Consider the following 12,500-nt stretch of genomic DNA (forward strand, 5'->3'; position numbering starts at 1 on the left):
CATGCAGAGAACGACCCGGGCTGGATTCTAACCCGGGTCTGCTGTGAAGAGGACTGAGACTCTATTGGGGAAAGGGGGAGGGGGGCTCTTACTACTACACCTACAAGCGCCCCCCCCCCCCCCTCCTTCCCCTTGCTTAATTTCTTTTTATATACATTTTGGAATAATGCACTGTTTGTTGATGTTACTGTCAAATACTGGAGGGTTTAATCTTAAAAGACCAGCACTTACTTAAACCGTACTTAAAGGCCATTTTAGATAGATTTTTGCAATTCTTAATGCAATTGAAGATGTTACATGTGTTTATGAAGAAGAGGCTTGAACATTTTCTGAATTATATTTCTCAGAAAAATTACAGGAAAAATATTTGCGGGGAGATTATAAAAAAAAAAATCTATTCAATTCAATTCAGCTGGATTATTTTTGCTCAGTTTCCTATGGAAGAGAATCCAGGCGACAGGAGTGAAACATTAAGAAAAGCAAGATTTTATTTCTGTTATGCATTTCAAGAAGAAAAACAAAATGTCGAGAAATAACTTGGGCTGCAACTAACGATTATTTTGATAGTCGATTAATCTGTAGATTATTTTCTCGATTGTTTTGGTCCGTAAAATGCCAGAAAATGGTGAAAATTTTTGATACATTTTCCAAAGCCCATGTTGACGTCCTCAAATGTTTTGTTATGTCCAAAACACACAGATATTTCAGTTTACTGTCATAATAGGATTAAAGAAACCAGAAAATATTCACATTTGAGAAGCTGAAATCGGAGAATTTGGACTCAAAACGATTAATCGATTATCAAAATAGTTGCCGATTATTTTAGTAATCGATTAATAATCGATTCGTCGATTAATCGTTGCAGCTCTAGAAATAACTTGACGTACAATAGTGTGGTTTAAGTCGCAGTGTTGAGAATAAAGTAAACAGTTCCAGACTGCGGGAAAGTTGGAAAGAAATTGAAAGATTTGAAATTCCAGGATGAATAATTGAAGTTTCTTTATTAGTCAATGTACACAAGGTTTATCGAAATTCATTCTTCTCATCTCCCCTCTCAAGTTCCCACACTCCAGAGGGGGTCAGAGTGCAGGGTCAGCCATAGTACAGACAGACAGACAGACAGGCAGACAGGCAGACAGGCAGGCAGGCAGGCAGACAGGCAGACAGGCAGACAGACAGACAGACAGACAGACAGACAGACAGACAGACAGACAGACAGACAGACAGACACACTCCAGAGGGGGTCAGAGCGCAGGGTCAGCCATAGTACAGCGCCCCTGGAGCAGTTTGGGGGTTAAGTGTCTTGCTCAAGGACACAATGGTAGAGATGGTGGGCACCATAGATGTAATAGCAGCCACCACTAGTTTTACTACTAACACCCTCCTGTCCGGTGCCGGGGATCCAACCAGAGACCTCATGGTTACTGGGAGGAGGAACCAGAGACCTCATGGTTACTGGGAGGAACCAGAGACCTCATGGTTACTGGGAGGAACCAGAGACCTCATGGTTACTGGAAGGAGGAACCAGAGACCTCATGGTTACTGGAAGGAGGAACCAGAGACCTCATGGTTACTGGGAGGAGGAACCAGAGACCTCATGGTTACTGGGAGGAGGAACCAGAGACCTCATGGTTACTGGGAGGAGGAACCAGAGACCTCATGGTTACTGGGAGGAGGAACCAGAGACCTCATGGTTACTGGGAGGAGGAACCAGAGACCTCATGGTTACTGGGAGGAGGAACCAGAGATCTCATGGTTACTGGGAGGAGGAACCAGGTACCTCATAGTTACTGGGAGGAGGAACCAGAGACCTCATGGTTACTGGGAGGAGGAACCAGGTACCTCATAGTTACTGGGAGGAGGAACCAGAGACTTCATGGTTACTGGGAGGAGGAACCAGAGACCTCATGGTTACTGGGAGGAGGAACCAGAGACCTCATGGTTACTGGGAGGAGGAACCAGACACCTCATGGTTACTGGGAGGAGGAACCAGAGACCTCATGGTTACTGGGAGGAGGAACCAGAGACCTCATGGTTACTGGGAGGAGGAACCAGAGACCTCATGGTTACTGGGAGGAGGAACCAGAGACCTCATGGTTACTGGGAGGAGGAACCAGAGACCTCATGGTTACTGGGAGGAGGAACCAGAGATCTTGTGGTTTATATATAACAATCGTTTTCATTATGAGTTATTGATCTCGGACGTTCAAATCTGTCAAAATCTTTCCAACTTAAACACGAGCACTATCCAGTTTATTCTCAAATTTTCTAATTTTTCTTTTATTGCATAATGAATTAAAAATCTCTTTTTTCAATTTCTACCCCATGACCCTCATAGGCTTCTGTAGTTTCATATTCTAATCCTCCTCTACTGTATTTACAATATCCAGTCAGGCTCAATGCAAAAAACGCACTGGGAGTTTCAAATATCCATTCTTAAAAAATTGCATTTACAAACAGACACGTATTTATTTAATTTATTTTATTTTATTTTATTTTATTTTATTTTATTTTATTTTATTTTATTTTATTTTATTTTATTTTATTTTATTTTATTTTATTTTATTTTATTTTATTTTATTTTATTTTATTTTATTTTATTTTATTTTATTTTATTTTATTTTATTTTATTTTATTTTATTTTATTTTATTTATATATCACATAACTGTTCCAGGTTTCATAACGTCTGTTGATCTATTTTAAAGCTGCTACGAGGAACTTTTTGAATATTTCTGAAACAGTCTAATTTTTCACTCTGATGATCATAAATTACATGTAACAGCAAACGAGACCGTCAGTGCAAAAGATTAAAAAATGCTATTTTTATATAGTTTTTCTTAATGCCTTTGTCATGGGGTATACGCTCACCCAGGAACAACAGCTGGCGTAGTAAAAACACTACCACTTTTGTCCAAAGGGGGGCGCTAGAATTAACACAAAAGGAAAGTTCCTCGGAGCACCTTTTAAAAAGGCAAATAAACTTGCTATATATCAAGTTTCTCATTGCGAATTAGTTAGTAGAGACAGAAGCTCTTTCAAACAATCATAAAAAGCCCTATAAGATAGATTTATAACAGCAGGTAAGAGCTTACAATCAGGTATATATTATAGACACAATATTAACACTATATTACTGTGGTGCAGCTGATTTTATAGCCTGTCTACAACTGTACTAAGCATATCGTAGAGACATTTTAATATGCCTCCAGTTTTACTCGCGATTATTCTCACGTTAATTCACTATTTTTGCTTCCAGTGCGTTTTTTAGCTTTTAGGCTCAATTCTGCTATTTACTCCCAGACCTCCATTAATACTGTACTCGTGTGTGTGTGTGTGTGTGTGTGTGTGTGTGTGTGTGTGTGTGTGTGTGTGTGTGTGTGTGTGTGTGTGTGTGTGTGTGTGTGTGTGTGTGTGTGTGTGTGTGTGTGTGTGTGTGTGTGTGTGTGTGTGTGTGTGTGTGTGTGTGTGTGTGTGTGTGTGTCAGCGCTGAATGCACGACTGAGTAAAAAACACTACATGCATAGGCTACTACTTACAGGCTTAATTCTTCATGATGACGAAATGATGATGTCATGCGTTTAAAGCGACAGGATTGGTCAGTTGCCGTGCGCTACTTCCTGGTCTACATTCCCTGCACTTTATCGGTTTCTTTATTGTGGCTTCAGTAACACATAACAAAACACACACTTAAACAATGTCTGAAATTTACTCAATTTAAAGATGCTACGAGGAACTTTGGAATATTTATGAAACAGTCTAATTTTTCCTCTGATGATCATAAATTACATGTAACAGCAAACGAGACCATCAGTGCAAAGAATGCTATCTTTATATAGTTTTTCTTAATGCCTTTGTCATGGGTATACGCTCACCCAGGAACAACAGCTGGCGTTAGTAAAAACACTACCGCTTTTGACCAAAGGGGGGCGCTAGAATTAACACAAACTGAAAGTTCCTCGGAGCAGCTTTTAGGCTAGACACTGCAGATGAATAGAGTAACAATTTTAACCTATAGATATCGCCATGAAACTTTGCCAGTTGATTACTGACATTAAAATTATAATTATTTTTTGTATAATTTTTTTTTTAAAGAAACGTTCGAGCAAATATAAAAAAAAACAGTTTGTGTATTCTTTAACTAAATAATTTTCGTTATTTTTATGAATTTATTATTATTATTATTATTTTAATATATTTTCTAGTATTATTTAATTCTCGGTTTGTTCATCTGTTACCAGCATTTATTCAGTCGGCCATTTTGTTAATTTCAGACATTGAAAAGTGGAAAAAGTTCTTCAAGTCACATGTACTGTAAACGCTACCACGCCTTGATCCTGCAGCAAAACTACTGACTTCGTAGTTTTATTTTCTATATATTTATTTAAATTTAAATTTTATTTTATATTTTTCTCACAATATATGAATTGTCATTTTATTTTATTTTAATTTAATTTTATTTTATTTTATTTTATTTTATTTTATTTTATTTTATTTTATTTTATTTTATTTTATTTTATTTTATTTTATTTTATTTTATTTTATTTTATTTTATTTTATTTTATTTTATTTTATTTTATTTTATTTTATTTTTTATTTTTCAAAATCCAACTGTGAAAAGGGCTAGAGAGAGAGACATACCGAAGCAGTTCCGTATGTCAGCCACGTATTATTTAAATTAATTTATTTCCTGAATCTGTTGCTTTCACTGAGCTATGCAGTAAACACTGGTGTAGGGTTATTTATTACGACAAAAATATTCATTAATTGTGATTATTTTTTTATTTTTATTTTTTTTGTCTTTCCTTGTCCGTCCATCCGTCCCTCCTCAGAAGCACTGCATGGATACTTTGGGAATTTTTTTTTTTTAATATACTGAGTACTGAGAATATTTGCCAAGAATAATCGGGTTAAAGGTGCTACGAGGAACTTTTAAATATTTCTGAAACAGCCTAAATTTTCCTCTGATGATCATAAAAGACATGTAACAGCAAACGAGACCATCAGTGCAAAAGATTAAAGAATGCTATTTTTATGTAGTTTTTCTTAATGCCTTTTGTCATGGGGTATACGCTCACCCAGGAACAACAGCTGGCGTGGTAAAAACACTACCGCTTTTTGTCCAAAGGGGGGCGCTAGAATTAACACAACCTGAAAGTTCCTCGGAGCAGCTTTACCTAAAACTAGCGCCTGGCTGTTATATTCCTCCACAAATATGCCGAAATAGTGAAAAATGGAATCAGTTTATCTATCCTTGACTCAAAGTGTGAGTTTAGTGCCAAATTTGACAAATTCTCTCAAAGCGTTCTTGAGATATTGCATTTATGAGGTCACAGTGACCTTAACGTTTGACCTTTGACCTCCAAAATCTATCCAGTTCATATTTGAGTCAGAATGGACATTTGTGCAAAGTTTGAAGAATATCCCTCGAAGCGTTCATGAGATATTGCGCTCACAAGAATGACACTGAGGTTGCGTTCCGAATCACATACTCTTTCTCTTTTCTATTCTACATACTACATCCGACGATAAAAATAATCTAGTTAGGATGCAGTAGGCATACTATTGGGACATACTTTACTCTCTTATTTCATCATAACATTGCGCCTTGATCTTGCCTCTTGCTTTTATATCCGTCGCATCCCCGTTTGTTTTCATACGGAGGCTTCGTCGATGTGACGTCACTTCACGTGCGCACTGGATTGTGGGTCAGAATCGCACTTTTCAATACTAACAATCTTGGCCGCATGAAGTAGGACATCCGGGTACTTCTAACCATCCTAAATCTGGCCACAAGAATCGGGACATCCTAAATCTTTTTTCTACATACTATATAGTAGAAAGTATGCGATTCGGAACGCAACCTGAGGCATTATAAAAATCACAACTCTTGTGGTAGGAAATATTTGAAAATTAGCTACTTTTTTTATGGTCAAATTAAACAGGTAACATTTTTTTGTAGAGGAGGGTACTGTTGTCATTTGAAATTAAAGTGCATTTGTTAAACGTTCTTCTGTAACTTTACATTTTCCTGTATGCAAAAAAAAAATGCTCATTCTCAATCTGTACATGTTCAATTTACTGGTTTTTCGTAAGTTCCCTGAATGCAACCTTGATATTTGTTTTGAGCAGCATGGTGTGAAAAAGGGATCTGACTTGAATTTCTTCCTGCTATGAATGAATACTCTCTGGTACACTGCTTTAACTCATGGCTCTGTGTGTGTGTCAACAATGTCACACACACACACGCACACACACACACACACAGGCACACACACACACACACACACACACACACACACACACACACACACACACACACACGGTGGAAAATTGTCAAGATATACAGTACAGATTACTATTTTCTTTGATTTTTAACTGTATATCACGGCATTTGTATTGTTCAAATTGGTTAACAATATTTTGTTTTTTTTCAGGTTCTAAACACTTCATAGTATTCTAAACATTATACACAATCTTGTTTCTGCTGTTTTATTTGATACATTTCTGACTTCAAAAACGCTGTCAAGAGGCCGGTATTGTCGAGAACATTTTCTTTTTATATCCACGTCGCCCTATATGTGTCACTGTACTGTTAAGCTGGATATCATGAACAAAACATGTCACATTTGCTGCCCTCTCTCTCTCTCTTCCTCTCTCTCTCCCTCTTTCCCTCTCTCCCTCTTTTCCTCTCTGTCTCTCTCTCTCTCTCTCTTTCTTTCACTCTCCCTCTCTGTCTCTCTCTCTCTCCCTCTCTCTCCCTCTTTCCCTCTCTCTCCCTCTTTCCCTCCCTCTCTCTCTCTCTCTCTCTCTGTGTTCCTCTCTCTCTCTCTCTCTCTCTCTCTCTCTCTCTCTCTCTCTCTCTCTCTCTCTCTCTTCCCCTCAAGATGCAGCTTTATTTTGTCATTGTACATGTTACAGAACAACGATAATCTGTTTACCCTCCCTCCCTCTCTCTCTCTCTCCCTTTTTCTCTCTCTTCCCCTCCCTCCCCCTCTTCCCCTCTCTTCCCCTCCCTCTCTCTCTCTCTCTCTCTCTCTCATCCTCCTCTTAAAAGATGAAAGTGTGTAATATTAACCGATGATAAAATACTACTGTCCTGATTTTAAAGGCACATCCTTACATAGCACCGTCTAGTCACTCCCCCAGTCTGCAGTGTGTCACTAGGAAAACAATAGAGGATGGCTGTGTTTTCGAAAAGCCCTACTGACGTCCTACTCATACTAAAAGCCCTACGAACATCCTACTCATACTGACGTCCTGCTCATACTGAAAGCCCTACTAATGTACTCATACTAAAAGCCCTACGGACGTCCTACTCATACTGAAAGCCCTACTAATGTACTCATACTAAAAGCCCTACTGACGTCCTACTCATACTAAAAGCCCTACCAACGTCCTACTCATACTAAAATCCCTACTAACGTCCTACTCATACTCATTTTGACACATCAATTTGAGTATGTTGTGGTTGTGTGTATGTGAGATTGTGCAGGTGAGAAATGCCCGGATGAGTACTAACTTTCTAGAAGATTTTGTGTATGGATCGATAGGATACTTTTCCTATATACTCAACCTGCCCCACAATGCATTGCGTCTTTTCAAACGACATGGAAGTTTAAAAAAAAAAAAAATAATCTTCATTGCTTCTGTATACTTCAGTGTAAACGGTCCGACGAACCTCGCATACACAATGGATGGTTAAGTAGACAGTATGTAGTATGGACATGTTGAGTATGTAGGAGGGAGGATGTTAGTAGGGCTTTTAGTATGTGGTATATACATGTTGAGTATGTAGAAGGGAGGACGTTAGTAGGGCTTTTAGTATGTAGTATGTACATGTTGAGTATGTAGGAGGGAGGACGTTAGTAGGGCTTTTAGTATGTAGTATATACATGTTAAGTATGTAGAAGGGAGGATGTTAGTAGGGCTTTTCGAACACAGGCTATATAACAATGAAACAATGAATAAACAATCTGTACCTTCTTCTTGCTCCAAACGACGAACTGTATATGAAAAAGAAAGAGAAAAAAGAGTCAGATTTACATATCGTATATAATCTGAGTAGACGAGCTCTTTGGAAATGATTTGTATTAACTCCTTTCCAGAAATAAATAAATGTTCATATTGGTCAACTTTCCCTCGGCTTTGTGTGTCTCCCTGTGTGTGTGTGTGTGTGTGTGTGTGTGTGTGTGTGTGTGTGTGTGTGTGTGTGTGTGTGTGTGTGTGTGTGTGTGTGTGTGTGTGTGTGTGTGTGTGTGTGTGTGTGTGTGTGTGTGTGTGTGTGTGTGTGTGTGTGTGTGTGTGTGTGTGTGTGTGTCTCTGTCTGTCTGTCTGTCTGTCTGTCTGTCTGTCTGTCTGTCTGTCTGTCTGTCTGTCTGTCTGTCTGTCTGTCTGTCTCTAACAATCCAATAAAGAAATCTCTTTTAATTTATTAATTGAAAGTTGTTAGAATATTACACCAGTATTTTTTTTTACTTATATTTTTATGGGTTTTTCATTTTTTATACAGACAAAATAAGTACACACAAGCAACCCCCACCCCCCGCCACCCCCCACCCCCCTCCCTCACACAGACAGACAAGAAATACAAAAACAATAAAAAGATGATGTAGAAAACAAGCTATAAATACACACACAGAAACAAAAAGAGAAAAATAAACAAAACTGGGGCACACCACTCATGTCCACTGCAGGTGTTGTTGTTAAGGGGGGTCAGACGCTTCGGGCCCCGATGTATTGCAACACAGGGCCCCACAGTATTTTATTTTTTAACCCATCTATGCACAGTGGTCAGCTATTTATTAACTGTAACATGCATTTGGGTTTTGATAGTAAAGTAGCACCTCACTATAGTTTAACCTGTATTTTAAATTAAAAAAAATTAAAATAAAATTAATTCAGTTGAAAAAAAAACTTGAATCTAAAATGCTTGAAATTAGAAAAAGTACAATTTCATTTTTGTTATACTTACTAAGGTGCAGTGTGAAATATGACATCATCAAGAAAGTTCTACAAAGTTCTAGAATGCAACGCTCCCTGGGTAACCCCAACCCTTTCGAATAATAACAGAAGTTACAGTGGCCTTCAAGGACAAGAACAATTCTACATTTTAAACAATGCACCTGATGACATTCCAACTATGACACTTTCAAGATGGCGGCACTAGGCCTTGGTCCAAAATATGCAGAAATATGGACATATATGAGACCCTTTCTAAGGGAAAAAAAAAATAATTCAAAACTTTTTTTTCAGCTATTATGCACTAAATTAAACGTACTTATGGATATTATAATTACTTTCTACAAAATCTACTAGGAAATAAAACCCAAAATGCTACACACTGCAGGTTTTAAAAAAAATCGTGTTTTTTAAGGATTCTATACAACTGATTGGTGAACACAGACAATACAATCTTTAAGTTAATTGGAGTTTGAATGTACAATTAATAAAATAAATATATATTTGATTATTTAAATTGTATTAAATGTGTTGTAGTTTTTGTTTCGATTGGTAGCTGCGGTAAAAAAAATAAAAACTAAATGCGCATGCGCTTACCCCTCCGGCTTGCCGTAGTGTAGAGAGCGAAAGTCCTCGAGACCAAAATGGCATATGTAAAACTGGTAACTATTCTTTAAAATGTCACACCTTAGACGTTATTTAAGACTTGGGCAGTAACTGACACTTAGCGATACATGATACTCAAGTGTTACCTGCTTAAATCATACAACAAAAGGTTTAAAAAATGCATTAAAACGGGTAATATTAGCATGTTGCTAGCTGCTGTGTGCTAGTAGGTCAGTTGAATATGCTGTTTTTCTCCTTTATTTTCAGCAGTTAGTGACTTTAAATGGTATGTTATGATCTCACATCGGTCTGTAGCGTCTGTGTCAGTGTGTAACGTGTTTAAACTGACAGCATATAGCTTAATTTAGTCAGTGTAATCGTCAGTAGGACTGTGTGTGTGTGTGTGTGTGTGTGTGTGTGTGTGTGTGTGTGTGTGTGTGTGTGTGTGTGTGTGTGTTGTATTAGACCTCAGGTGCCTCAGTCTAAGTATTTGGGACTGTTTCCGGGTTACCATTTAATCAATTTAAATGTTGCCTACAGCATATTTTATTTAAGGTAATAAAACGGGCTTTTTTCAATGCTTTGACATTGCCTCCATCACTTTCTCTCTCTCTCTCTCTCTCTCTCTCTGTGTGAGAGAGAGAGAGAGAGAGAGAGAGAGAGATGGATGAACGACTATGGCAAGTTTCCGATATATCATGTCATCAAGCTACAAGTTAATTGTGGGATATTTTAATAAGAGTTAGCCTATAACATGTTTTTTCACTGCTGTGCCACTACCTCCATCATTTCGTGTGTGTGTGTGGCCGCTAGGTGGCGCTGTGTACCGGAGCTCCGGGCCTTGCGTTGCTCGTCGGGTCCGTTCAGGCAGCTTCACCAGAGGGGAAGAAGAGAACCATCTCACCGCCCGTTATCAGCCTCGATGAGGTAAAGAGGGTTTATCATCAATAACTGGGTCAGAATAACCTTTATCCTCCTGTGTGTGTGTGTGTGTGTGTGTGTGTGTGTGTGTGTGTGTGTGTGTGTGTGTGTGTGTGTGTGTGTGTGTGTGTGTGTGTGTGTGTGTGTGTGTTTGTTTACATAAAGTATTCAGTTAACCCTCCTCTTATCTTTTAGTTCAATTTGACCCCACCCATTCAATAGTTAACATCTCTTAAAGGCCTACTTCACCGGTTGGAATATGAAGGTGTATTGAACTCGGAGATCCTATTTAGTATAAATTTGCAATTTATTTTTAAATCGGATCATCCTAGCCTGAGAAAAGGCAGAAAGAGTGTTTTATGGTCTCACTGTCTAACCCTACAGTTTCCTTCTTGTGACATCACAGTAAGGGTTAGGATTAACAGGACAGCTGTGCCAAGGGAAGACTGAGGGAAGAAAAACCTCATTCATTATATTATAATAGTGATTTTATAATGATAGAACGCTGGTTCCGTATGGGTGAAGTATTCCTTTAATAAATAGTTGACGTGCCTTTTTTGGCCTCCATTTTCCTAATGTTATCGGGCCATCTGGGTAAACTTAAAATGAACATGATGATCATATGTTTTCAATATCGGGGACGGGGGATCGAACCACCGACCCTGTAGGTGACCTTTTCTCAATTTTATCTATCTATCTATCTATCTATCTATCTATCTATCTATCTATCTATCTATCTATCTATCTATCTATCTATCCATCCATCCATCCATCCATCCATCCATCCATCCATCCATCCATCCATCCATCCATCCATCCATCCATCCATCCATCCATCCATCCATCCATCCATCCATCCATCCATCCATCCATCCATCCATCTATCTATCATAATGTTGTATTGTCTCCTAGCTCCCCTCTCTCTACTCCTCTCCTGAATCCGGCCCTCATTACTCGGAGCCAGACGTCAGTCCACTGGAACAAAGCGTCTCATCACTACGGAAACTGGCCCAACCCTACACCACCACATGTCAGGTCGGTTAATATCTGCATTTTATTTTATTCTACTTCTACTTATTTACTTTATTTATTTAAATTTAATTTAATTTTTTTATTTTATTTTAATTTATTTATTTATTTATTTTATTTTATTTTATTTTATTTTATTTTATTTTATTTTATTTTATTTTATTTTATTTTATTTTATTTTATTTTATTTTATTTTATTTTATTTTATTTTATTTTATTTTATTTTATTTTATTTTATTTATTTATTTTATTTTATTTTATATTATTTTATTTTATTTTATATTATTTTATTTTATTTATTTATTTTTTATATATATATATTTTTTTTTTACTTGATAGTGTGGAGAGACAGAGATGAAATGGGGCAGAGAGAGACTGATTTTATCTAATTTAAATGTTTTGAACTGGTGACCTTGACTTTAGTTCTTAAATGTCTCTTTTTAGCTTTTATAATTGTTTTGAATGGTGTCCTTGGGTGTCTTGAAAAGCTCCGACAAATAAAATGTATAATAATAAATAATTTTTTATCATTATATCCCTATCTACCTATCTATAGCTCCCTGTCATTAAAACCTAAAAAAAATGTGTGAATTGATAAATAAATAAATAATTCAACTTTTTTCTCTCCTTTTTGCAGCAAACAGGCCAGGCTGCAATGGAGAAATTTGAGGTCAGTGTTGTGTAAAAAAATAAAATATGAATAAAAGTTTAAATAAAAGTTATTACAGTGGGGGCGACTGTGGCTCAGGTGGTAGAGCGGGTCGGCTGATGATCAAAGGGTTGGAGGTTCGATCCCCGCCCTGCCACCTGTGTCATGGTTGTTGTGTCCTTGGGCAAGACACTTCACCCACCTTGCCTCGTGTGAATGTCGATAGTTAGCCTGCTGCTATCGGTGTATGAATGGGTGTGTGAATGGTAACGTGGGAATGGAAAACAGGTCTCACTTGTAAAAGAGTCTTCGGTCTCAATGGGATTTACCTGTAGA

At 37.5% G+C, this 12,500-nt stretch overlaps 1 protein-coding gene across 1 annotated transcript in view; it reads left to right on the forward strand.

Annotated features, from left to right (window-relative positions):
* The first annotated feature begins 9,586 nt into the window (after positions 1-9,586).
* apoob (apolipoprotein O, b) overlaps positions 9,587-12,500 on the forward strand; it is a 12,630-nt gene continuing 9,716 nt past the window's right edge. Inside the window, exons 1-4 of the mRNA XM_080050224.1 lie at positions 9,587-9,621; positions 10,379-10,492; positions 11,399-11,521; positions 12,153-12,185. Of these exons, the coding sequence (XP_079906350.1) occupies positions 9,604-9,621; positions 10,379-10,492; positions 11,399-11,521; positions 12,153-12,185 (288 nt within the window). The 5' untranslated portion in view covers positions 9,587-9,603. The remainder of the gene's footprint in view (positions 9,622-10,378; positions 10,493-11,398; positions 11,522-12,152; positions 12,186-12,500) is intronic.

The sequence above is a fragment of the Ammodytes marinus genome (assembly GCF_949987685.1).
Source record: "Ammodytes marinus genome assembly, chromosome: 21".
In the NCBI taxonomy this organism is placed as follows: domain Eukaryota; kingdom Metazoa; phylum Chordata; class Actinopteri; order Uranoscopiformes; family Ammodytidae; genus Ammodytes; species Ammodytes marinus.